This window comes from Rhipicephalus sanguineus, chromosome 6 (genome assembly GCF_013339695.2).
Source record: "Rhipicephalus sanguineus isolate Rsan-2018 chromosome 6, BIME_Rsan_1.4, whole genome shotgun sequence".
Lineage (NCBI taxonomy): Eukaryota > Metazoa > Arthropoda > Arachnida > Ixodida > Ixodidae > Rhipicephalus > Rhipicephalus sanguineus.
The window spans coordinates 121,268,682-121,296,440 of record NC_051181.1 but is presented as its reverse complement, the minus strand read 5'-3'; the positions used below and the strand labels follow the sequence as shown (position 1 = coordinate 121,296,440).

At 45.4% G+C, this 27,759-nt stretch overlaps 1 protein-coding gene across 1 annotated transcript; it reads right to left on the bottom strand.

Annotated features, from left to right (window-relative positions):
• Positions 1-621: 621 nt before the first annotated feature.
• On the bottom strand, positions 622-26,401 carry LOC119397507 (myosin-11). The gene is made up of 9 exons (XM_049416587.1): positions 23,207-26,401; positions 22,487-22,763; positions 20,165-20,365; positions 18,768-18,941; positions 17,504-17,840; positions 16,631-16,800; positions 10,975-11,124; positions 6,494-6,543; positions 622-1,863 (listed from the first exon to the last, which is right to left on the bottom strand). The coding sequence occupies exons 1-5, from the start codon at positions 26,359-26,361 to the stop codon at positions 17,808-17,810; spliced, it is 3,840 nt and encodes a 1,279-aa protein (XP_049272544.1). The 5' UTR covers positions 26,362-26,401; the 3' UTR covers positions 622-1,863; positions 6,494-6,543; positions 10,975-11,124; positions 16,631-16,800; positions 17,504-17,807.
• Positions 26,402-27,759: the final 1,358 nt, after the last annotated feature.

Sequence of the window (27,759 nt, the reverse complement as noted above, 5' to 3'; positions counted from 1 at the left end):
ACTACACATGGCTATGCTTTACCCCCTCCCCTCCTCTTCACCCTCACCTTTCCTGACCCCTTACTATACTATATATATATGGCATATGTGGTTTTGCCAGCGTGATAAGCGACATGACAAACGCAGACAGCCTGGGCCCCTAACGTGATGCGCACTTAAAAACAAAATGACCCCCCCTTTATGAAATGCCTTAGGAAGTGCATGTGCAAAGTGAAATAAATTGTTAGAGCAAATACCTGCAAGTTTCCTGCATTTTTCTTTTGAGATACTATGCAGCTTTTTTCACACTACAGCAAATGAATGAATTTTCGTATAAAAAAAATGGAAGGTCCCGTGGCGAATCACTTCGTTGAAGTACTTGCATTTTGCAAAATTTGTTGCACATCCAACTTTGTGAATTAGATGCTGCTTACGGACTTTAACAGGTGCCGGAAGAAACAATCTGATAACCATAAAAAAATTAGAGAATACGAGCTCACACACAGTCATTCTATAGAAAAAATAGCCCTTTTATTTGCAAAAAATAAACAGGCCCAAATAAAAGGAATAATAAAAGGAATGATCAATGAATAAATAGGAAAATGGATATGGACACTGAGTAAACAGCTGCAAATGCACTGCAGTCAGCAGCTGCAAATTCACTGTACAAGATCATGATGCACACTTATCTTGGTGCATAAACAAAGCAACACTGCAAGAAAGACACAGGCCTGAAGTTCCACAAAACATCACACCTCAAAAATGAAATGCATGAAGCACACCAAGACTCAATGGACGTGATCTTTAATGAAGCGAGAAAGAAGATTACAAACACTATAAAAGATTAAATTACGTAAAAATGCTCATCTAACTTAAGGCGGGCACATGTCTGCGGAGGATATGCGCGATCGAACGACGCTGCAACTGGTGACCTTCTCGGTGTAGTACATAAAGATAGAAGTTCATGAGGAAAATGAAGCCGAAGGTACAAAAATTCATACGGAAATGTTTGTGCCTGCAGTATGGTTGCCCTCACGCAGGATACTGCACACAAGTGATAAAGCGCATTAACCCAGCTTCTTCGTGATGGCAGTGTAATTTCATCCGCGAACGGTGAGCATATTCCCACTGTCTTCAAATTTGCAGCTACACAAATTCAGTCATGTTATTCTTCGAAAGGTGTTGATTGAAGCAAAATAGCGATGCTTGAGCAGACGCTGTAACCATGAGTGAACTACGCATCCTTACATCAAACGAGACCATCTATACATCTTGTTTGTATACTTACAATAATCCTACTTCATAGAGAATGAGCACAAAGCAAGAAAGTCCCAATTCCGAGTAAGTGTGCAAATAATGCACAGCTGCTGCGAGAGCAAAGCACCTACGCTATCTGCTTCTTCATTCCTTGTTATGTTTTGCATGGTTTTGTTGCACTGTGCTGATGACATCAAAGGGGGACGACACCCGAGTACGGAATATACTACTAAGGAACACAGCAATGCACATCGAAAAGAACAGTAAAAGTGGCACTCGAAAAGCACACGCTTCTAAACTTACAAGCACACAGAAGAGGTATGAAAATTATATGCGAGAACAAAGGCACTGGTTAAAGTTGGATCACTGCATCTTGCAGTCAGCCTGCTCATCCGTTTTGCCTTCCGGTTTCGGTGCTGCCTTGGCTTTGCCAGCACTGGCTCGCTGAGAACGGGTCATGACACCAGATGCAGGTTTCTGTGCAATACCGCTAGGTGCACCAGATGTCTTTGGTAAAGGAGCCGAAGCCATTGCTGCTGCAGCAGCAGTGGCAGGCACGGCGCTTCGAGCTGGCACCACCTTTTCAACTGTGGCCTGCTGTTTCAGCTGCTGAACCCTCTGTGGACGCTGGAAGGAGATTTGATTCATTACCAGAAGAGCTAAGGTTCTAGCATTACACAGTTACAACCTAGGAAAGAATGTCAGCTCTGCTCACAGAAAGACGGTTTGGCGCGCTTGTCCTTTACCTGTGAGGAACAGTCATGCAAACTGTTTTCCGCTCAAAGCGTAAGTATTTTTTCTCGGCTAACGTAAATACTGCATGTATTAAGGGGAGATGCGGGTCGAAAAACACGAGTTTTCTAAAAAATTATCAATTTTTTGTTTTTGCCTGTTTTGTTAAGATTAGTACCTCTACTGTTCTGAAAAGAAAAATCAATGTCGAGGCTCAACTGGAAATGCTTTAAAATTGCGTCTAAAGAGCACAAGGTGGCTGTCAAAAGGCCGAAAGTGTGTCATCTTCGAGCACCTTGCCGCTGATAATGCGCCGCCGCTCACCATTGTCGACCGCGTGAGGCGAAGAGCCGAGCCTCACTCTTCAAATAACAACGGTTTCCCGCGCTGCTGCAGCGCAAGAAATAATAAAGAGAAGCATGCTTTTGCCACCTTCTTCGAGCGCCGCGACTGGCTTTAAATCACGTGGTACGGATCGGGAGCCGCCATTGGCCGCTGCGCGCCTGTGTGTGCTGTGAAGCCTACTTGCAGGATCCGTGTTTCGTCGATCAGCGCAGCTGAACAACGCTTTTCTCGAGTGCTTATCCGTTATTGATGAAGAAAGCCGTAGGAAGCGCGGTCACCGGCCTGTGAAGTTTCACGCGACGCACAAATTTCGATGACGCCGGTGCAAATCAAAGCCGAACACTCAAACCACGAAAAGATCGTCTGCTGCCGCAAGGCGTAGTGGCAGTGACGCCGATGCGTCCGACGAGTTTGCCGCGGCTTTCGAATTTGTCAGTGCCTCCCAGAAAAAGATCGGACTCTTCGAAGACGAAGAAAAATCGCAGGACGACGAGTCTTCGTTGATTGCTGATATGACAGCACTGAACATGTTGGTTTAATCGAGGGCACTCCAGTTTTGAACGTGTTCTGGGAGAGCTTGGCGTGCTCCCGTCTCATGATCTGGTTGCTCTTGGCACATCACGGGACAGCACACGCCAGAAAAAAATGTCTCAAAAACTAACAGGAGAAGCAAGGGCCCGTCGGCGTGCGCTGAAGAAAAAATCTCTTGTCGAGGAGTCAGCTCGAAAGAGCCGTGAGGGCCAAACCTATGGTGCTGGCGCATTTTATTGGCAGTGGCCACTACAAGGAGGATTGTTCTTTCTTGTGTACAAATTTCGTTGCATTCAATGACATCTTTGATAAATAAACATGCAATTTTGACTTTAAAACTCGTTTTTCTCAAAACACAAATTTTGCCATTTTTGTCAATGTGCCCCTCCTTTTTCGGGTACTTCTGGTGCTCAGATCTGCATGAAATTTTTCCCAAAGCTTTTCCAAAGTACGAGAAATGCAATTATCTTGTTTAAGTTTCGATATTCTTATTATAAAATAAAAAAAAGTTATGTAAGCTTTTACTAGGGTAGGAGAAATATGAACTTCCAACGTTAAAATTTTTCACGTCTAGTACATATTTTGTATGGACTTCCTAATTAGTTATTTGCATTCCTCACTTTATTTGAAACATTATGAACTATCAATTGTAAAAAATTATTGAAGTTTAGGTCTGAAAAGAGGGGGGGCAAAATGCTTCAGTTTTTCACTTTGTCATGTTGCAGAACTAAAAGTATGCAACTTGCAAGAAAAATAATTATATATTTGAAATCAGCATAAAAGGTTCTATAAGCAGCTCAAGTTTCATTGCTCTAGGGTGAATATTAAAGAAAAAGTGTCTTCGAGTAGCATCTCCCCTTAAAGGGGCCCTGTAACACTTTTTCAGCATAGTCAGAAAATGCTGCCAATCGGTAGTCGAGGCTCCTGAGAACACGCGAGCCAAACATTACAGCGCAGCACGCGGCCTGGAATTTACAATTAATTGTCAAAGTCGGCTACAAAATGCGCCCTCTTCTCTCTACAAATGATGCCATATACAAATGATGCCACGGCCGTTGGCTGATTTGAGCATCGTGAGCTGCACAGTTACCGTGGCCGCCGCGGGACGCCACCAGGTGCCCGCGCGCTCTCGTGATCACACTTAAATTAAGCTGCCTGTTTGAAGGAAAAAGAAAGTGCTCAAGGTCATGACCTGCGCTGATGAAAGGACGCATGTTTTTGCCTCCTTGTCATTCCCCTCCTTGTGTAGCTTTCAGCGCGCTCTCTAGTACGAAAGGAGAGAAAAAGTGCTTGAAGCGTGTGACAAATCCCTGTAACTCCGCTCATACTTGACGGATTCTAAAAATTTTTGAGGGCAGTCGATTCATGAGGCAATAAGCTCTTTTAACGAAGCCATTCGACAATTACTGGGAAAAGTGTGTGTTGCAGGGTCCCTTTAAGATTTAAAGGTTCATCATTACCATGTAAAGCATTACGTTTGGCTGAGCAGCGATGTTAGAATCTCTGACGAAATTTACCAGGACGTTCCAAGTTTTCGACCTAAAGCCAGTGACATAAACTGATATCTGTATGAGAAAGTCACCATCTGAAATACTTGAGAGAGAAGCACAAAAACGAGTAAGTGCAATTAGATGGAGCATTTATGCAAATTCTCAGTGAGAGGGACAGCGATGGCTGTGGGCGGAGCTAACATTTTTTTTTCTTAGGTTGTAACTATAGCTACACTCAAACCTCATTATAACGAAGTTACATATTACGCGAAAATAACTTCGTTATATCCGAAAATTCGTTATAAACACATATTCCTAACACTGTATGTATGGCAAGACTATTTTTCGTTTACCTCGTTATAACCAATATTTCGTTATATTGAGGTTTCAGTGTAGTTTCTTGTATGACAGTCTGCTGATTAGTGGCATCAGCGACATGGTGGCGTCAGCGACATGCATGTCAACGACTGTTTTTGTCAGTGTCACGTCGACTTGACGTGACTGCACGTTAACTGTTGTTGTGAGCAGATGGAACTTCAAACGAAACACTGGCACAAGTTCAATTGCGAATTATGAGGCGTTGCTCTACGCTAATGTGGAGTGCTCGCTCGTAGAGCAGGTCAACTGCTCCAAATCCCCAAACGGCATTCAGCATTTGTTCCCACAATGTGCACGGAAGTGCTATGTCAGATAGCATGCAATTACAGGAAGCAAATGCAATTAAAGTAGAATTTCAGCAAACTGCAATCACTAAAAACAATAGTGCAGCTTAAACAAAACAGCTGCTCTAATTTTATTAATTTTGCATTAGGGTAGTGCTTCATCTATAGATCTTAATAAACAGAACTGCTATTAAATGGAACATATTCCCAGTCCTTCCAGGTTCTGTTTAGAGAAATTCTATGATACTAAATTTATTAGAAGTTTAAAGCACAAACTTATTAGAGCTCTGCCTCGGTTCCAATCCTGAATATTACAAATCAGTGAGCAGCTTACAGCTTGCTTTATATGTTCGAAATATAAAAAGAATGACTCAGTTACAGCAATGTTACAATTCTGTGATTTGGAAACGCTGCACAAATGTGGACTTAAAAGAAGATTGAAGTGTCTTTCAGTTAACTGAATAGGATGTTAAAATTAACATAACCGACTACTTACAGCTACCCGGGAAACAAAGCGAGAGAGGAAATTGTAGAAGAGTGCTGCAGTGTTACTTTGCTCTAACGAAAACGTATCGGTATTCTTTTTTTCCTGATGTAACTGAGGCATGGAATGGGTTGCTGAGTGATGTAGTAAATACAAATGATGTTTATAAATTTATGCACTTACTCGATGCACATTTATGTGATTTACCATAATGATTAACCCAAACTTTACTTATTGTCACAGAAATTCAAATGTGTCTTGTTTGGTTGTAACATAACGTTTATATATTTCTATAAGCGTGTGTCTAAGTTATTGATGTATGTTGTATAATTATGTACCTACCTAAGTGATATAAGTGTCCTATCTCCCTCAAATGACTATCAAGAGAGGGGTGACAGTATTTATAAATAAATAAATAAAACTGCTACTCTGCTGATGCCAAACTTGCAAAAGTTCGAAAGTTCTACATTGTTTCGTAAATTTTGAAGCCATGCATAAGAAATAAGTTTTGTCTGCTTCAGAAGTTGCAATGAGTTGTTTACAGAATCCTAAAACTTTTTTTTTGTTTCCAGATTTTTGATATTTATATAAGCAGCGAACAGGGCCTAAATTGAACATATGTCGTTAACATTTGCAAATATGCAAGACTTTCTTTCCAATGCAGCCCACAAGTTTTATTGAAATCATTAAGTGATGTCAAAATAACTGCATATTTCTATGAATGGACAGAGAATGGCCAGAAATTAAACCTGCTAGCATGTGCTCAGAACACTGCAGCTATTTAACCAACAGGACAGGTGCTTCTACAAAAGTCATTATGCTGAGAGTATGAGGATCTAATGAGTGTATTAATTAACACGAAACAAGAACGTGGCGCAGCACACCATGTTTTGTGAAGGTTCTCTGCAAGGCTGGCCCGAAATGTTTCGCCAAGTTCCACATCGACACATCACATCACATCAGAATACGTTGAAACGCAGTGTTCCATTCGAAAGTATGAGACTCAAACTCACTGCACGGGAAGATGTCGTCGACTCCGTCCTTGGTCGGATGTTTGAAGAGTCTAAAGAGATGAGCAAAACACATTGACAGTTCCTTCAGGCACGTCCACTACTACACACATATACTATATTTACTCACATTTTTTAAATTTTGAAAGCCTGCCCATAGGCAGAGTACTACACAAAATACACGTACATCTAATACTCACTCTATCCTCACTCCTAACCCAATGTACACACTCAAGATATGAAAAATGAAATATATTCAATCCTTGCTGGGATGCAAGTCTGTGCACTGCCTAGGCTAACATCAAAAAAATATTTGTTTGATGTTAGCACATTGTGTGTGCTGCAATGACCTTTTTATTATGAATGATCGAGCAATAGTGACAGAATTATGCTGAAGAAATGCTACGTTATTCATCTAGTACATGTCATGCTGGAATCTCATTTTGTGTCTTAGATTTACCCTGATATCTCGGTTACTAAAATGTCATGTTAATCTATAAGTGTAACCTAAACTGCTATTTGCCTTTGGTGTCCTTTTATCTCCCATTCAGCACATTCAGAACCAAGCCATTAGAATAATAACTTACAGCTCATATCGCAGTAGTGCATCATCATTACTTCACAACTTTGACATACTTCCTATTTCCAGTTTATTTAAATACCATCTCACCATTACCCTATTCAAGTCATTTATCCATCTTGTACCATCATGTGTTTTTTGTCCTGATGTTCTTAGTAACTGTAACCCAACTAGATTTTCTTCAAATGGAAATATTTTACTACCGTCTATCCGTACTAATTATGGTCGTCATACTGCTTATTTCCTTGCTTTATCCATATGGAACTCATTACCATCCCACATTAAACAATGTTCTACGATCGGCTTATTTAAAAAACAATTGTATTCTTATTTGCTTAACTACTAGATGTGTATTTTTTCCTTCAATAATCTTTCTCGTACCATTTTTGTTTATGCATACCTGCCAAGTTTGGAGGAACGGAATCCGGAAGATCTACTCAACGAGGGGGGGGGGGGTATAAAGTATGTAGACCACGGGGGGGGGGGGGGGGGGGGGGGGGGGTACTGCGCTAGCAATTATATGAACAATGTCAGCGGGATTTTGCGGTCGCCGCTGATCTGTACACAGTCCAAACCGATAACATCGCTTACGCATCGTCTTTTTCACGCGCGAGTAAAAGCGCGCTAGCGCTAGGGACGAATGCGGTTGAAGCAGAGATGAAACGACCCGGCCGTCACCGTCGCGCGAAGGGCACATGCGATAACATCGCTCCGCGTGCGAGGCCTGTCGTCGCTTGTTTACCAGTTATTTCGTCGGGCAAGGGACCATAAGGGGCACCGTTGAGACGGGGACGGTCGCGAGCGCTGGCGAACGCGCTATCTCGACAGACATCGGCAACGGCTACCATTTTAAGTGCTGGACTGCGGCGCAAAGTGCACAGCTACTTCATCCGCAATGAAACTGAGCTGAACCTTTCTCCCATCGTTAAAAAAAAAAGAAGAATCCTTTCTACTACGTGGCCAGACAAGTTTGCTCATGTGGCCAGACAAAGCACTGGACGCGCGGGGCAAAACTGGATTTCCGGGAGATTTTCCTATGACCCGTACAACCGGGAGAAACGTTCAAAATCCGGGAGTCTCCCGGGTAATCCGGGAGACTTGGCAGGTATGTTTATGTATAACTGATTTATTATTGTTGTATCAAACCTCACATTCTCCTTGTTACATTGCTGTTTCTGCAAATTAGGCAATTTTTATTTTTCAATCTTGGACAGGAGGTCCCCCTGCAGCCTAGTGCTTTCGGACCTCCTTCTGTATATTTATCCTGTACGATGTTCTGTTTCTGTACTAATATCTGAAATAAACTTGAAACTTGAAACATGAATGTCACCTTCCAGTAAAGAACAAAATTAAAGCAGAGTATGCGACGGCAGCTGACTTGATGTCTAGCAAGCCTTTCTGAATTCCCATCTTCAATGCCCCTTCCCCAAAAGAGCAATTTAGAAGCAGTAGACGATCAAGCTACTGATATTCCATACTTAGCAGGCAATGCTGTGTGATAATAAAACTAGCAATGTGCTGCACGAACAATAAAAGAAAGAAAAAAAAAGACATAAAACAGCAGACTAGTTGAGTATGAAACGACTAGACCACAAGAAAGCATTACTGCAATAATAAAAGTTTGTCCGCTTTTGTACATCAGAGCTCTGGAGCACTTTGTTCATTACCTTCCTTCTATTGTAGCAACATAATTTTTTTTATTTTGCTCCTAACGCGTGAAATACTAGCAGTACTCTTCAGTCAAAAATGCATTACACTGTGGAAGCTGAACAATGCGCACATGTAGATCTGAGGGCCCTGCGTGTCATCTTTATATGCTACAGTTATGTGTGAAGTCAATGTAGTAATGCACAATCACCTACTGCTTCTGTTCCTTCTTTAGGGTATACGCAACAATTTAGTAATGAATGCACTCTACATCAAAGAATTACCCTTATGACAAAAGCATCGCCCACTACATACGACACAGAGCACAGCGGCTGTTTATATTTCGATGGAGGCTGCATAATATTTAGCCCATCAAAATACCCAAACCTTTTCTTCTTTCTTCTCCCATTGGCTGTAAGAAAACACTTCTCAGGTGAACACATCAGAGCGCATTGCATAACATGCAACAGACTATGTCAAGGCACAGCAAGAAAATAAGAAGGCCCAAGAGGAACGGCCAAGGAACCAACCACGACTTGACCTAGTGCCGCGATGGGAGGTTCCATGGCCGGCCACACTCGCATGCCTACACATGTACAGAGTGATGCAACACTGACGACACTGAAACCAGGACGCATCAATGTGGCCACAAGTGTGCAGCAAGGTGTGATGAAGCAAAACAGCCAGAGCAAGCTGTGACGGTGCATTCGTGTTGCTATAACAGGCTGCATGCATTTATTGGTCGATGGGGTTCAGAGGAGTACCAACACAATGTTCAAAGCTATCAATGAAGAAGTACAAAATTTGAGAAGCACTTAAATTTCGACTTGAAAAAGCGAGTCTCAAGAGCAGCTTATTCATCAGTTCCATACCAATAAAAATGTGTAAAACTTGCCAACGTCACAGAACATTAAGGCTCTACATAACGACACTGCTCTTAAAAAATGAAGAGTGCTTTGTGCATTTTTTTCTGGCTGTGCTCTAGCGTGATTGTTAGGATAAAGAAAGTGAGTGTATGAAGTCACGACTCAAATCATTTCTAGCGTATTGAAACAATCTAGTTCTCAGACACAGGCTTTACGGTAAGTCATTTAAGGGGCTGAAATTCTTGTCAAGATTTTTTTTTCTATTTAGATTCTATCATGTCAATGCTCACTTAATGTTCCAATAGAGTGAACGCAAGATACACCATAGGTAAAAAGCTCTGGATTCATTGGTGACCACCTGGGGTCGTTGAACCACCTGATAAACCTCTGCGTGTGAGCACTTCTTCTTATCAGAATGTTACATGTGGGGCGAGGAATTGAACCCATGACCTAGTGCACAGTAGAAGACCACCATCACCACTAGCATGCACATAGCAAGATGCATCATCAGAGTTCGACATGCAGCACCTGCACTCATACGCATTCTGTGAAACCGCCAAATGTGCACAATGCTTTTACACCAACCTTCGATCTTAACCTAGACAAGCTAGATCATTACGTTACTATGGCGTCTCATAGTCTGCAACACCAGCACTTTATCAAACGTGCTTGCTTGCCTACATCATAATCTTTCTCTCAATGCTATGACCCATCAATGCCATCCAATAGGTTACATGGCTGGAGTGACAACACAAGCCCGACACATTAACTACGCATAATAATGCATGACTTGAACAAAAATTAGTGCTCTCAGTGCTGCATGGCAACCATGATATGCAGTGTAATATTTGTGAAAACACTTGACAAATGCCTCCTCAGCTGTGACAGTAGTCACTAGAGCTGCTATGATTAAGTATGCTTATGAAATTTACTGTCATGTCATCTAGACATCCAAACAAGCACTCCGAGCCATTTGAAACTTTTTAACTATTACTATTTTGGCAGGATATCATGACACATAACAGGTGATCCTAATATGATGCTAGCACAAAATCAATCTTACTGTTTTCCACCTGCATACTGTTCCTATATCAAGTACATTTGTCTTAACAGTAACGGCTCACTTTTAGACCTTGCTCTAATATAAAGGCGGCTTCTGAAGCACATAAATACCTCCCAAAATCCTCCTGTATCACCACCATCACCAATGAAAGAAAAGGCAAGCTGCACTGCACAAAACAGCTGACACAGGCATAGCATCCCCAATGCAAGCGCAAATGAAAGTTCCGTGCAGCGAAGGCAAAGCGGCAAAGGTGCAGCATTCGTCCGAGCAAGCTGCTAGCCGCAGCGCTGTCTTTTTTGCCTCGGGTGCGTGGCAGAAAACAACTGACCCCTGCCGAAAGGTGACAGTCCGAGTGCCACCTGCTTCCGAGTCCTCGTGTTTGGACGGATTTGGGGGGACTCCTGCGCCTTACGCTTCTCCGCAGCATCCACCCGGGAGGTCTCTCCGACGTTCTCTTTGTCCGCAGCGGACACCTGTGCTGCTGGACCCGCGACAACGGGCAACGGGTGTCACACAACGGCTTCCACCAGCCAGCAAATGGGCTGACACAAGTCACGGAGGTAGTATAACAGGGACTGGTAAGCACAAACCCCTTAGAAGAAACCCACAACTGCACCTTTCAAGTCTGTAGAACAGAGCGTCATCCCTTACTGCAGTGGTTCTCAAATGAGGGTTCGGGAAGCCATTTTTGGGGGGTTTGCGAAACTAACCCTCGGAAAAAAAAAACGAGTCTTTTGGAAGCACACTATGTCCCGCGACAGTGGTCCCTTCTGATTTTTGGTATGCTTCACTGCACAAAACATTTGCATAGCAGCAGGGCTGACTTACGTTTCCCCTTCTCCGTGAGATGGCTGTAAAGCGTTTGTTAGTTTTCTACGATATATGCACGCGAGCATACTTTTCCTAGGCTTGCAGATTTGAAGAGGAAGCATGGCAAGAAACAGGTTGAATGTGGCTGCCGATTGCACAACTTATTGACAAGCTGCTGAGATGGCATTGGTGTGGCACTTAAGTTTGACCATTCTTTGGCAGGGAGAAATAAAAGGCACCTATCTCAGGCTGCGTGTTGCGTTAATTTATGACCCCCTCCACCCCCTTCTCTCACTGCAAGGGGTCCCTCATCACTTCCACCGGCCCACGTCCTTGAAACGTCCATGGTTGAGAACCACTGCCTTAGGGAAACGTTTCAGTCATTTCGTGAGGTCACTGTTTCATTGTTTGTTACTGCTCCCCAAAAGTGCTCTCGTGTCAACTGCTGTGACAGCTGAATTATCCCTTTGGGACCAACATGTACTTTTGCCATTTCTGTGTACTAGTGACAATAATGAGACCACAAAAACTGAGCCAATGGTAAATGAAACATTCTTGTTACCTAAACTTACATATTATTTCTGGGTGAAATATTTTTCTACACAGGATCACTTTGGTGAAGGCAGTACCGCATTTAACGAGGCGCTCAACGTGGAGCATTGGCAGGAATTTCAAAATATTTTATAAAAATATTTTTTGGGAATGCTTGTCGTCAGCACATAACCACTGAACATAATTCGAGTGGGTAATTGAATTTGTTTTATGAAGAAATATAGCATGACTAACTGTACAGGAATTAGATATTTACGTTGTAATGGCAATTAATTGCTATAAAATACACTACTGTTCATTCAAGCATTACCACTCACTTTTTGAGTCTCCAGAACCTTAGCATCAAATTGTACAAATTTATGGATGGTCAATTATAATGCATGTCGCAAAGGGTTATTTATATTCATGAGTAATTTTCTTGGTATAACCCGCACCCTGAACAACGATTCGCGGAAAAGTTTTGAAAATGATCCCCGCGTATTGCCGCAAAGCTAGCTTCCTTGCATAGCTGTGAAGGACAGCCGTGAAGCCACCTTTGCAGACCAGAATTGACTTTTTTGTTTTGACTTTACCTCCAAAATTTTTAAATGTGTTTTTGTGCGGGTGATATGGGAGAAAATACTGACCGAGTATCTTGCAACGCACACAAACTCGCAGCAACAAATGGCCAAGTGCTTCTTGTGAACTGCTTTCACAAGCATGTTTCAAAGGGACCGACAACCGCCCAGAACACGAATTGAGATAACCCTACTAATAGAAGGATTGTATATTGTATTGTCTAAAATGAACTGCATTTTTATCATTAAACGTGGATTTATATTTTTATTTCTTCCCTCAAAATTACTTTTGGCGCCTATGGCGGCAAGAAAGTGAACGTGCACATGTACCTATCACGTGACCGTTTACTGGCGCACGCTGTTAACTGTCTCTATATTAGCACTGAAATAGTACAGCACACTTTTTATTATAATCTTTTCTAATGTAAAACACGCATACTATATGCATTTGTTTGCACTGAGCAAAACAGTGGCACCACCTTCACTTGATGTACAACCCGATGCTCATGAGCGGACGCGTGAATGTTGTTAGCTTATGTTAGCTGAGGGCCTAGCGGCACCTGCAGACGTGTTGGGAAAAGTACGAAGAGCGCCTCGTGGCCACCGGCCGTTTATTACCTCCGGCGACGCATTGCCAGAGCTAATAAACAGTTCTTAGTATGCGCTTCACCCTGTGTAAGTCTTTTTCCAGTGTCAAGTCGCCCAGTTCCTGGCAGCGCGAACAAGCCATGTAATCACAGAGGTCACGAGCGCCTAGCTCGCAAGGCGGTAAAGAGATCTCACGTGACAAGCGTGCGGAAAACTTATTCTACCTGCTTTTTATATTCCAAAGCGGTTGAAAATGCCAATATGAAGGTAGTTAACCACAGTTTCACCCACTCCTGTGAAAGGAAAACCTTGAGCATAACGCGAGGAGGGCTATTGGCATCGCTATCGCTTCACAGCATTGCTGGAGGACATCCACGTATAGTTCAGGGGCTTCTCAGGTCGAAAAATACTGCTAATAAAATCACCCTGCGCTTTTGGGATTAACCGCTGCAGCTACAAACACTACGAAGGAGGAGGTATCTATTGCGCTGTAAAAAACTGGGTCGAGAAAAATCAGTTGTCAGCCCCTTTAAGCACTCCATTATACTTACCTACTTTCAGCGGGCACAAGAGTTTCTACACTCTAATCATGATGAACGCAGCGATGCTTACTGCCATAGGTGCTTTGGCAGGCTTTGTGGTACTTGGCTCTCGCTATGTCATGCAAGAGCCAATTACCACATAAGAAAATAGAATCGCATTCGGCTCCTACCACAAAGATCCTGGCCAAGTAAAGAAAATTGCAACAGAACTCCCAACACGCAAATTGTCCGATAGCCCGTAAGCGTTATTTACAACTTGAATTCATTAACCAACATATGGCAACATTAGTCATCTTTAGGCAACAATGACACACATTTAGATAACATCAGTAGCTATTAATCATCATTTACTTAATGCCAACATCGTTTCATAATAATTGTTGGGGTTTTATGTCCCAAGACCACGATATGATTATGAGGGGTGCCGTAATGGAGGGCTCTGGAAATTTTGACCAACTGGTGTTCTCCTAAAGTGCACCTAATTCCAAGTACACAGGCCCCTAGCATTCCACTTCCATCGAAATGAGGCCACAGCGGCCGGGATTCGATCCCGTGACCTCCGGGTCAGCAGTCATACACCATAACCACTAGACCCCCGTGGCGGGTTACCTATCATTTAGGCAATACTAGTTGACTGTAGCCACACTTTAGCAGGACACTAACCTTGTACATTATGGATACTCATTGTGGCAACTGCCATTTTTAGAATTATTTTTAGAAATAGTTTTTGAGCACTTCAAAATGCACACAACTGAACACAAAACCATGCACAAGGCACGACTAAATCCCATCCTCACAAGAATAATACTACAGGCATAAAATGCGAGAAACTTCCGTGGTGCAGCAGGCAACGTCTCTCAGGAAGCAAGGCTTTACAGGGCAAGAAATGATCATTCACACCCTGCGACGAGTTCACTGAACAAGAAGTATGTGTTCGCTTGATCGTTCCAGATGCTCCATTCGTGCTTTAGAGCTAAAATTGTGAACACAGTAGAATTTCTTTCAAATGAACCTAAAGCGACAGAGTTCTATCTAACAGGAGCTCTATTTGCGGTGAAAGATATTATAGGGGTGCAGCACCAAAATACAGACCAACCAAATTAGAGGTGGCTGTTCTATTAAGCAGAAATTTCCTTTACACAAAGTGTTTACCGAGACCCTACTGTAAAATTACACAAACATTCTTTATAATAACCGTTAAACGTTGAAATAGCACGATTTGATTTGCTCCTGGCACTATTCACTTTGTATTCAATTCCATCTCGAACATCCCTGTTCATGCACCCCTAGGACACTACACTTAAAGTAACTTTTTTTTAGTTCTTGATTGATCTTTATGAAACTTCAAGTGTTTCTGTATATTTCTGTGCCAATTTCAAATACCCGCTTATTTTTCTAGTATAATATGTAGCTTTTCAAATGTGAAATATTTCATACGCCTTTTAGAGAGCAAGATCTTCCCAAAACTGAGAGAGTTACAAAGCAAATCAGCATATAACAATAATCTGCAATCAGAACTGTATGCAGTACAACAAACATGATTGTTCTAAACCCATTGGAACAATAGTTGTGCTATGTCAAACATTCGCAAGTGAGTCAGCATCAAGCTGGGGGTTTCACTCATGAATGTTCGACATGCTATAACTCTTGTTCAAATGGGTTGAGAACATCCATTTTTGCTGTACTGTACACAGCTCTCCAGATTATTGTGATACGCTGATTTACTTCGTAACTCTCTACTTTACGAAAAAATCTTGCTCCCAAAAAGGCACTATGAAATATTTTATATTTTAAAAACTACAAATTATACTAGAAAAATAATCGCGTACTTGAAATTGGCACGCAGATATACATAAAGGCAAGTTTCATAAAAACCAAAGACTGGAAACAGCGGAACTGGTGGTCTAGCCTTCTTCCTTTACCTCACCCTCACTTCCCTTTCCCACCCCCTTCCTACACACTCAAACCTCATTATAATCGAGTTACCTTTTACATGAAAATAAGTTCGTTATAACCGAAAATTCGTTATAAAAGTATATTCCTAACACTGTATCTATTGTAAGACTAATCTTCAATTAATTCGTTATAATCGACATTTTGTTATATCCGTGTTCGTTATATCGAGGTATGAGTGTACTGTAAACGACGCTAAAGAAAAATGAGCATGCCCACTTGGCTGCCCATTGTAGCAAGTGCAATTGCTATCCTGAAGACAAGTTTCAGCGCAGTCGCATTTTCAGCGCACCTTAAGAAACTAGGGTTGTAACATTGTAGGGCGAGTAGGGCCAGAAGGACCGTCAGAAGGACCGTCAGAAGGACCGTTCTCTTGCCCAAAGCAACGCAATAATATGGTTCCTATAAATGCTTGTTCTGCTACCGTGCCTAGATAGCCGAGTGGTTACGTCGCTCACCTTCGGATTGCTGGTATCCGGGTTCGAACACCACTTGGCAAGAAATTTTATTTCGCTTTATTGATTTCCTCTCCTTCTCTTCTCCACTCCTCATCTCCTCTGCTACTCCTTTCCTTCCTCCTCTCCACTTGACCGAGCAGAGTTTTCGCTTAACGCTCGCCTCCTTCCCGCCTCCTTGGCCTCAGCAGTCCTTGTTTTACTAGGCTTTACTCTCTCCCACCAAGGCTCCAACCTCCTTCCCCGCCACTCTCCTTCACGCCACTCTCGCCCTCTAATGCCTTCGCTTTCCCTCACACCTGCTGTACTCGGTAGTGGGGCTTGCCCGATTCCTGTTGCGCACACCTGCCAAAGTTTCTGAGCACGATTTGCACAGGAATGGCAGCTTAAACAGCTACGCTGTCAAAAAAGTTTTAAAGTGCCATGTCCCCCCTTAGTCATTGACGGGCGCCGCAGTTCAGCATTGAAGCAACTGTGTGGCCTTCAGAAATTCCATCGTCGCTGCTGCGTTTACGCTGCACACTTACAGTGGGGCATGGGCAGAGTGCGCTGCTTTGGCGTTGCCACCTTGGTGTGAACTACTGGCTCGCATCCTGGGCCTGTAGTTTGGGATGTCGACCGAGTGCGGCGGTTCCTCGTCATCACGCCCGCCAATGGAGTCGTCGAGGTCGCTTCACTGGCTGTTCCGTCCCGCGACCTGGTGGAAGAACGCTGCTACGAAGAAAGCAAGTTCAGACCATCACACTTCCATCTGTCGCTTGGCACTTGGTAAGCAAAAACATGTTCACATCCACAAGCATTCATGCACTAAGAAATTCGAAGGTGCCAAGCAATTTGTTAGCAGGCATAAATCAGTAAATAAACGCAATCAGAGCCAAGCGCATTGTGAAACCTCCAGGAGCTACAAATGCACTAGTGTATGGTAATCACGCAATGTCCTTTACTGGCTTAAAAAATCTTAATCAAGTGCCAACATGGGTAAAACGTGCTATAAATTTTGCAGCAGCCTTGAAACAGTACATGACCAAACTTTTTTTAAAAACCTACTGCTTTAGCATTATTATCATAGCCTAGCACTAATACTACAATGATAATAATTACGTCCCAAGCCACGATATGATTACGAGGGACGCCGTAGTGGAGGGCTCCAAAAATTTCCACAACCTGGGGTTCTTTAACGCGCACCTAAATCCAAGTACACCGGCTTCTAGCATTTCACCTCCATTAAAATGTGGCCGCAGCGGCCGAGATTCGATCACGCAATGTTCGGTTCAGCAGTCGAGCACGATAACCCCGGGACCACTGCGGCAGGTCACTGTAATACTACACATCATCTTTGTTTTGAGAGGGAGAGTATTAACAAACAAACAATACTGCTATGTACTGCTATGTGCCCATACCGTGGCTGAGAGAAGAGGGACCGCTTCGTCGTCGTTGTCTTGGAAGTAGCCGATGGGAGAACGCCCGCAGCGGACTTGGCAGCTGAAGGTGGCTGCGACAACGTTCTCTTGAATATCTTTGCAGCCGGGGTTCCCGTAGCAGAGGCAGGGCTCCTGAGCGCCTGATACGGTCACGCGAAATTCCGCCTTGGACGGGCTCTGCGCGCACACGCTCAGTTGCGTGACGACGGGTGGCTGTTGCGTAACTGTGGAAAAGGAATTGGCGGGAGCGGCAGGAGTAGCACTTGCGCTGAGCTCTTCGTCCTCATTTTCCACTTGGGCCCCGGGCTTCTTCTCCCTGCATTGCAACATGACCCAGACAGTTGCACGCATGAGTGATAGGCATTAGGTGTCATGCTTGTACTGCAAAGTACCAATTTCGATACAAGTTTCATTTCATTAACAGCCCCACTGTTATGAAGCAAGCTGACTAGTAGTAGACCTTACGCAGCTGAATGTCAACTATGGCAAGATGCATGACACACTTGCATTAAGACAAAGCACTTTCGCCTCTAAGCTTGAAACAAGTTTGCTGCATAATCGGTTCAGTCTAATCTGAAAAATCATCATGATGAGACATGCTGGTTCTAGACAATCGGCATTCTACATCCCTCTTATCATCAGAAATGGTGATCTTTGATTAGTGTTTCCGATAGCATCCCTTCTTATTTAAAATACAGTCGAAGGCCTCTAGTGCAAATGCCTCTTTAACAAAATGACCTGCACAACAAAGCATTCCTTAGGTCTTCGCTATAGTATTGCAAGTGTTACAGTGCATAACCTTTACGGCAAAGTGACCTGTATGAAGAAGTATTTTGCAGGACCCAAGCACTTAGTTATAAAGGCATTGAATGTCTAGCCTTTCGCCCAAGAGGCTTTCCTGTGTCTAGTGCTCTATCTAAATATTGGCCCTTTGTTCATGCGGTCGAAAATTTTGTAGCTGTCTGACTACCAGAAACAATACTTAAAGGGGCCCTGCCAACACTTTTCCGAGTAATCATTGAATGGCTTCATTAAAGGAGTTTATAGCCTTATAAATAAACTGCCACAAAATTTTGAGAATCCGTCAAATACCAGCAGAGTTACAGGGATTTGCCGCACGCTCCAAGCACTTTCTCTCTTTTTTCGTACCCTTGGCTACCAATCAGGCAGCGTTTTCTGACCATGCTCAAAAAGTGTTGCATGGGTCCCTTTAAGCTAAAGTCACGTGCTTGCGAGTCCTTACAGTTCGGAAATGCGTTTCCTGTAGGTACGCATCCGAGGTGCGCAGAAATTCGACCTTTTCCTTGCTTTTAGTCAGCTCCGTGTTGATGGAATCGACCTTCTTCCAAGCTTCAACGACAAGGTCTTCCTTTTCAGATAGCTCCTGTGCACCATCTTCAAGCCTCGCTTCCAGTTCCTGCAAACAATATTCGTTTGTTCACTTCATTGAGCATTTTTTATAGACAATGTGTGAAACAGTAAACAAGAACCGTCAAGCCATACATACTGCAGCTTTCAAGCTGGCAATAATAGCACAACACCGCAAGTTAAAGGGGCCCTGACACAAAAATTTTGGTCTTGCGTTTTTTTTTTTTGCTGCAATATGTTGCTGGAGGCCTATTAGTCCTAACTGTGGCACATGCTCACTGCAGCGTGCGACAGTTAGGCCTGTTTATTGTCGACTAGTCTGTTTCGGTTTGAGAGAGCTCCGAGGACAAGCCTGCCGTGTGCAACTAACGTTATGTAGAGTGTGAAATGCACACAGAACTGCGATGCACTTTCGCGCTGCCTGCATATAGTCTTCTTGCATTCTTTTGCATGTGGCATGTGCAGCGCAATGTTGTTGCCGTCGTTATCGTCACCTGGTGGCAAAGACTTTCTTGAGGCTTACACACATTCGCTGTGGGCACAGACTCACTAGTAGCCGCCGAACAGTAGCGTGCTGGCGCAAGTGTGGGAAAAGCGCAATGGCGACTATGATGTCATGATTTAGCTGAACATTGCGGAAGTTTGGGGTCCCCTCCAGGTCACTTTGTACGACGTCAATGTTGCAAGGTGCGGTGTATAGCGCTGAATCGGGCATGCAAACTTCAAAAGCCATATAAATTACCTCCCATGCTGTATTCGCTGTTCAGATTTGGTAGATGATATATGCATGTTCGCGAGAATCAATCCCGCAGGGTATCTCAGCCGCAAAATTTTGTGTCAGTACCCCTTTAACAGTGCTACCTGGCATAATAGATGACAAAGCAACTTACTTACGTGATGTGATTTAAATAAGAGAAAGTACAAGCAACAACTTCTAACCGGTTAAAAGTGGTAAACTAGAAAAAGAAGAAGAAAGCTTGCAGGAAAGACAATTTTTCTTTAAAGGTGAAAGAAAGATTCTAATAACTACAAAAAGAAAGAATATGCAAAAAATTTATGTCAGAAAGGTGAAGTTTACTAGAAGCATAGTAGCCAACATTAGCCAGTGAGTAAGAGAATATGGCACTTGAATTTGGTAAAAAAATCAGGCGTACCCAATTACATGGTCGGAAAAGGTTAAAAAAAAAAAGAAAGACATCCAGCATGGACAAGAATGTGTGATAGCCTCATGCAACAAAACAAGGCAAAAATGCACAAAACAAATGGAAGTACCTGAATGCGTGCGCCGCCACCAGATCGCTGCAGCTCAGATTCAGCTTGTGCAAGCCTGCCACGAAGCTGCTCGGCTTCGTTGTCCAGTGTTCTGCACTCTTTCTCCTGACGCCTTATGGTTGCCTTCGCGGTGGCCATCTTGCATTCCATGTCTTTGTACTTTTCCTCCGATGTCGATAGCTGAGACTTCAACGAAGCAGTCTACGAGCAAGACCATAAAACTGCATCAAAGAAGACTGCAGGGGAAGCAAACGAGGAGGTTTTAAAGAAATTGCCGACCACCCTTTACGTATATTCATGCGGGTGTTTGCGTGCGTGTAATATGTACGGTGCTCGGCAATTGAAACACGATACTCCCGAGCGTGTGGCTACTGGCGGTGTGACACGTGATGACTGCATTCGGGAAACACTCGTTCAGTCTGTAGTTCTCTCTGGAACCGGCGTAGCACTGCAAACCTTCATGCCGCATGCCCACCAGCTTGATCCACTTTGTACGGCGCAGCACGTGAGCGTAGTGTTTTCAAGCCATGGCAAGCAGCACTCTGCCGCCGCCATTAAGAACCACAGACTGAACAGACGATGCAGTCAGAATGTGCCACGAATGCTCTTGCCCTCATCGTCACTCTCACTACTAGTAGCCATGCACTTTGAGGGGGTGGGGGGGGGGGGGGTAGGGAAACGCCTCTAAGATCCTCCCCCCCCTGCTATGCCAATGGAAGAAGAATTGGCATTCTTAAGAAAGATTCAACGTGCATCCTATATAGAACAGAATTTCAGGCACTTGTAGGCAGCAACTGTCATTTCCAGAGGAAGGCGACAACAAGCGGCGCATGAACAACCTTGACAGCATTCAGCCTGTCCTCATTTGCTTGTCACCAGTGTTCACTAGTCAGTGGCTGTCACTCCACCAAACCTGATAGGGCCTGCACAAGGCCCTATCAAGAGGTAGTGACCGGGGTTGAAATGTTAGTAGGCACACTCGCTCGGATTAAAAATTCCACAGGTCAAGATTCTGGTCCATGGATAACTTATAAACACGCAGCGAGCTGAAAAGACACTTAAGGGCAACTAAAGTAGACTGTTGTTTAAACACAGCCTGCAGGGACCAAGAAAATATGTTCCGTTAGACAGGAGTTCCATTCACTGAGAGATGAACCGGGTTGCAGCATTCAGATGTGCATACCTGCCAACCTATGGATCTAAAAAATCAGAAGCTTCACAGGGGGAGTGGGAGGGAGGTGACATGACAACAAAACACATGCACACACACATTTTTCTTTTTGCTTCTCGTGGCTGCAGTAAGGTCATACACGGCTCTCAATGATTGCAGTAAAGCCTCTAGACACCAGTGATCATGCAGGTGTTCGTAATTATAGCGTGCGTGTGTAATTATTAGACATGCGCGCAGGGCAAAATATGCAATGACCCTCGGAACCCACAAGACTTGTGTAGCCCCCTCGCACACTTGGCACGCTGCACCGCATAACACTGTATGACAGCAAAGCTAAGTGCATGCACTGCAGTGCTTTGTTATCGCGTGTTTGTCATCGAGATAAAGATAACATGCCCAACGGTAAATAACCAAGGCTGCACAAAAACGTAGTGGCCTCCCTTCCCTTTGCATCAGTGGGTAGAGGGGAGTGTTGCGCGGCAACCAGTATGGGTTCCTCAAGGCCAGAAAAATTTTTATAACAGCTGTCCTTCGTTATTTTTCATTTCAGGCGCGGTTAGGGCTCTTTTTTGGGAGATTTATGGCCGTACCTGTACAATCGGGAGTACAGGTCCAGAATCTGGAGTCTCCCGGGCAAATCGAGAGAGGTGGCAGGTACGGACGTGAGACCAATCATAATAGAGGCAGTTGTTCCATTTAAGGGATTTCCATTTACTGATAGTCTACCGTATGTAATAACAGTAACTGAAGGAATCCTGAAGCACCCCTCAGGCTTGATAAGAAAATGCCCACTGCAGATAGAAGACGGAGCTGTGAACATCGTGAGCAGATTTTGCAGTCACGCACAGTGCATGAAGTTCACAGGCGGAACACAAAGTTGAAACACCCTTTTCAAACGGAGCACGGCACAGTACCAGTGGCTGTCGGCAAAGCTGCCACCGGCGCCAGCGCTCTCACTTGGAACAGAGGATGCCGAGTGCGCACGGCAAAGGTAAACACTTGTGCTCTCAGTAGCCTCATTTGTAGTAAATATTTTCTTTCTTTATATATTTCTTCAATGCCTTTCTCTCGTTTCAAAGCATTTAGTAAACATAAAAAGGGGGGGCGATTCAAGGCCCCTCTAACAAAAGGGGACTCAAGTTTATGCTTACCAATGCCTCCAGCTCAACTTGCTTCTCATGGGCAACCTGAAACGCTGATTTTGACTGGTTGAGGTCCTTGAGGAGTTCTTCGTGTCTTCTTGTGCTTTCCTGAAGCTTCTCACTAACAACCTTATATTCACCTTCGAGCACAGACTTCTCATGTGATGCTTTCTCAAGCTGACAGCGGATGTCCTCAAGCTCAATGCGGGCGTGCTGGATATCGGTGTTTCTCGCTTCCAGCGACTCCTTCAATTTGCTTGCCTCAGTCTTCGGAATGCTGGCATTTCTGTCGGGTCAGTTCTATTTCAGCCACCAGCTGTTTCACCTGCTGTTCGAGGGAAGACTTGGCACTTGCGACCGCTGCGACTTCCTGCCTGGCACTGTTGAGGCATTCTTCCAGGTGCTTCTGCTTATCCGAGTACGCAGCTGCCAGAGATTGCGATTCGTGAAGCTGCTGACTGACCGCGACGAGATCTTTCTGAGCACGCTCCATTTCCGACGTTTTCTCGTCTAGCGAAAGTCGCAAAGCCCGCGTTTCGGCCTCCGCACGAGCGAGCTTTTCTTTCGCATCCTGAAGGTCTTGTGACAGTGTGCGCGTCTCGTTCTCCAATGTTGACTTGGAAGCCATAAGGTTGTTGATCTCGTCTTGGGCCGTTCTCAGCCGATTTTCACTTTCCCTCTGTTCAGCAACTGAATGCGCTAACTGGGACTTGGACTGCTCGAGTTCACGACCAAGCACTGTCGAAGTCTGCTTGCAGTTTTTCGATATCAGATGCTTTCTTCTCCAGCTCCTGCTTCATGGACTGTGCCTTTTCTTCTGCTCGAGAGCAGTCCTCCTTGGTGGCGTCAAACTTTCGCGACAGGTCGGACACTTCGTTTTCGAGAGCCATTTTCGAGGCAGTCAGATTCTCAATTTCGTTTACGGTATCATTCAACTGGTGCAGGTGCGCTTGCTGTTCTGCTCGCAAATGTGCCAGCTCGGCCTCTGACTGTTTGAGCCGACTGTCTGCCGCATCGAGGTCGCGTTGAAGCTGCGCACACAACACTTCCTTCTCTTCCACCAAGGTTCTTATACGTTCAGTTTCACTCTCCGCTCGGTTAAGGCCTTTCGCCGCAGTGTCCAGCTTTTGCGACAATGCGGAAATTTCCTCCTCTAGGGCTGCCTTCGAAGCCGACAGATCCTTGATTTCACTGCGCAACATGCTCAATTGTTGAAGACACTGCTGCTTTTCCTCAAGAATTTCCTCCAAATTCAATCTCGTCTGCTCATGTTGTTCGTGCTCAGTCTCGTAGCATTGCTGAAGGTGTTCAATTGCGGTAGTTTTTTCATCCAGAAGGGACTGAAGTGACTGGTTTTCCTCCTCCGCAGATCTCAGCAGTGCTGCGGTCGACTCTATTTCTGCCGCCATTGTCTGAAGATCGTTTTCGAGGGCAAATTGCATGACCGCGAATCTCTTCGCCTCTTCCTGAGCAGACTGAAGCGCCTGTTCGAGCGTCGCAAGTTGCGCGACTTGCCGAGCGATGTCTGCCGTAAGCACAGCCGCGTTCTCCTTCTCGAGTGAGAGCTGGTCTCTGAGCACCTGGAGAGTGCCGCTAGACATTTCAGCCGAGACCTGCAGGCATTCCAGTTCGTGCGTCAGCTGCCTCATCTCCTGCACCTGGCGTTCGTTGCGGTCCTTCAGCGCCTCGACCTGCACCTTCAGCTCGGCCTCCGAAGCCTCGACTGACTGCAGTTTCACTCGCAACTGGGGCAGCTCTTCGAGGTCCTTCTGGGCAGCCTCGTACCGCGACTTTAGGTCTCCAAGCTCACCTTCCAGTACAGAAATGAGCTGCCGAAGCTCTTCAACTTCGCGTTCCTTGGGCCTCATAAGCTGCAGCTCCTCTTCCAGGCTGGCTATCATCTGCTCTCTGTCAGTCAGCTGCAACTGCACCTGCCTTGCGGTAGTCTGGAACGCCGTGAGTGACGCAATGTGCTCGTCTTGGGCACTCTTCTCCTCCTCCAGAAAAGCAACGCGTGACCTCAGCTCTTCGAGTTCCTCCATTTTTGACACCAGTCTTTCCATGTCGGCCTGCAAAATCCGGTTCTCCTCGAGCAAGGAGTCGGAATCGAGTAGCTCTTGTTCCTGCTCCTCGGCCTGCCGCAGCACCGCCCGCTTCTCTTCTTCAAGTCTCTCCCGCTCCGCGTGCGCCTGGGAGCATTGCTCGCGGAGCTCGGACACTTCCAACAGCGCGGCATTTTTTTCGTCAGCTAGCTGCTGAAGCTGGCTGCTGAATTCCTGCTGCCTTTGGCTCAGGGCGTCCCTCAGCACACCCAAGTCCACTCCTGTGTCTCCGACCGCGGAGATCTCTGTGAAGGCCACATCCATGGCCAGGCAAATGCTGCGAATCTCGGCCACTTGATTCTCCTGCACTGCTCTGACTCCCTGCAGCTCCTCCTCTAGAATGGCGATGGACTCTTGGAGCACTTTGTTAGTCGCCGACAGCTCTTCAACGCTCAACCTCGAAGCAGACAGCTGGCGGCTTTCGCTCTCCAGTCTCTCTTCCATTTCTTCTTTCTTGCGCCTTGTTTCAGCCAGCTCCTTATCCAGCTCGTCGATTCGCTCGGCCAGATTCACAGTGGCTTGGGAGGCTGCTTCAGCATTTTCAAGGTCAACGACAAGCTTGTCGTTCTCAGCCTGTGCTCTTTCAGCAGCTTCCTTAGCTTGCAAGAGCTCAATCTGAACTTGTTGGTATTGCTCTTCTGCTCTGGTGCATTGATCCTGAAGGGCTGCGGCCTTTGCTTCGGTTTGCTGCTTCTCGGCATGCGCAGCCTGGAGCGTGTCCTCAACTTCTTCGAGTGCGCTGCTGAGCTGACTGACAGTCTGCTTATACTCCTCGATCTTTCTCAATAAGCTCTCCGCCTCAGCTGCAGCAGTCATGCTCTGCTGCTGCTGCTGTGTGTACAGCAGTTCAAGTTGCAGATGACTACACTTCTGCACCTGTTCCTCCAGCTCTTGTCGCAACGTATTCACTGTGGCTTGTTCGTCTAGAAGGTTTTGTTCGAGAGTCCTTGCGCCTTTTTCGAGGTCGTCCCTTTGCTGAAGAGCAGACAGCACTAAACGCCGAAGCAATGCAAGTTTCGACACCACCAAGGTGTTCTCTCCACCAAAATCCTCGACAGGAACTGCAGTATCATGCAGAATCTGCAGGACTTCGGAGGATGTTTCTTTGACTTGTCCGAGAAATTCATTGAAGCGCACGGCCCACATCTCAAGGTAGTCAAGGAGCTCTATGCATTCCTTGCTTTGCATCTCGGGACTCGTTTCGTCAACAGTTTCCTTTCTGTCAAACTCTGCAAGCGCTCGCAAGAAGACGTCTAGCTTGACTGCAAGCGCCACAAGTCTTGCCTTCAACGCTTCACTCTTGTCTATCTTGGGCTCTGGCTGAGGCTCTTGAGGACCTCCCTGTGCATTTGAAGCGCTCTGTTCTTCTTCGAAAGAAGCAAAAGATTCTTCATCTGTGGTGTCTTGGCCACCGGCAGGCGAGAAGAAAACGGATGCAGCAGCTTCAACAGTTCCGTCACACTGCACACGCAACTCCGACACCACATTGACAGTGCGCTGAGGTTCTTGTGGTTTGAGGTAAGGCAGCCTTCTCATGAGGAGGTCCACAGATTCCTGCAGAGCAACGTACTCTTCCTCCACGTACCGGGCATACCGCGACAGAAGCGATGCCCTGGCCGACGCCTGAGGAGGTGCCACTGTCTGATTCAGAAGACCCTGCAATGACCGACGCAGTGCCGCTAGCAGGTTACACACATGGGCCATCTTCTCAGTCAGATCGTCCTCACTTGCATTACTGTCGGTCGAGGACACGGTAAGCTCACATGTGGACAGGTTGGTCATATCGGTGTCACCCAAGGCTGCTTCAGTCTGGGAACGTAATGAACTGAAAAGAAAGGAAATGTTTTCTAGCTGTTACAATTGTAAAAGCACTTAAAATGTTCTTCAAGAAGCCTAGCCTGAAATTCTTGCTTGTTGCAGAATGCTGGAAAAACTCAAACTTGAGTTGTTATGTCGAACCCGTTTATAAAGAACTAGAAAGTGCCGCGAAAACTGGTCGTTATATCAGTAGTTCGTTGTAAATGGACTCGCCCTCAAAAACGTGCACTTAGCGACCAAGCCGCTTCCCTTTTCTGCGCAGTTTTACTGAAGAGTGCTAACAACCCCTCCAGTCACAAGCCTTTTCGCTTTGTGTGAAGCGACGTCCACTGCGTACAAGAGTGAATTAAACCGCCTTTGCAGTGAACTGACACCGTTTCACTGAACCGCGGTACCGCCACGTGGAGCGATCATCCCTGGCTAGTTGCGTGCAGCACGTCGCCCACTCGGCTCACACCATCACTGCTGGGTCGCTTGCTGTATTACGCGCATTTGTGCGTTCTTCGTGCCCGCTCCACTTCAGACTGTGCACAGGTGCGGCAAGTAATGTGTTCGTTCCACGTGGCAAAAACAAGCATTTTGCAAGTAACACGTACTTTATGTCTCCGCGATCTCTGACGGTCCTGCACGACGAGGCGCGGCACGCTTGGGTTGTCACCTAATAAAACACACGGTATACACACGCGATAAGTGCATCAACGTTTCTCGGTGCCAATGTCGCTAAACACCAGCGAGCTACTTTCGTTTCCACGAAGTGACGCGCACTTTATCTCGCACAGCGCGGCGGCGGCGAACTTGCGAATGGCAGCATCAACGTTACTAGAACAAACTCAGTTTAAAAGCTCCGCCGAAGAGGCGGTCCGCGTGGCGGTCGTGCGAACTAGTGGCGCTGCAGTCACGTCTAGCTCCCGCGGCTGGCGCTTGTTGTGATTAAAGCCCCTCCATCGCGTCTACTAGCCGGCGGAAAACAGGAAAACGCATGGAGGGGCTTTAGTTGTGATCGGCGCCGCCGATGTACGAGCGCACGTGGGTTACAGCGTCGTCTGCGCTTTGTTAGCTCGACATTTTTGCGACTGTTCTTGACCGGGCTTAGCGTCTTGTACGAAGACACGTGCATGATGCACGAAGCGTAACGAGGGCGAACAGATTCACAATGCGGTACGCCGACTTGCTTTGCGCCGGGCTGCAAGAGCGGCTACCGCAACGACGACTCCGCTTCATGACACTTCTTCGGACCTCCAAAAGACCCTACGCCATTCAAGCTTCGCATCGCAAAGATAGAAAGCTTACTGCGAAATGCAAGGTCTGTGACGTTCATTTTGAGAGTGACGACATTGTAAAGCACTATCGTCGTGTCGTTGC

Excerpts from the sequence above, each read along its gene's own strand:
- LOC119397507 (XM_049416587.1), bottom strand. The coding sequence starts at position 26,361 with ATGACCAACCTGTCCACATGTGAGCTTACCGTGTCCTCGACCGACAGT. Across the intron at positions 22,764-23,206 it reads GACTTCGACAGTGCTTGGTC|AAATGCCAGCATTCCGAAGA; the intron begins GTGAACTCGAGC and ends CTGACCCGACAG. Across the intron at positions 17,841-18,767 it reads AGGAAACGCATTTCCGAACT|GGAGAAGAAGCCCGGGGCCC; the intron begins GTAAGGACTCGC and ends GTTGCAATGCAG.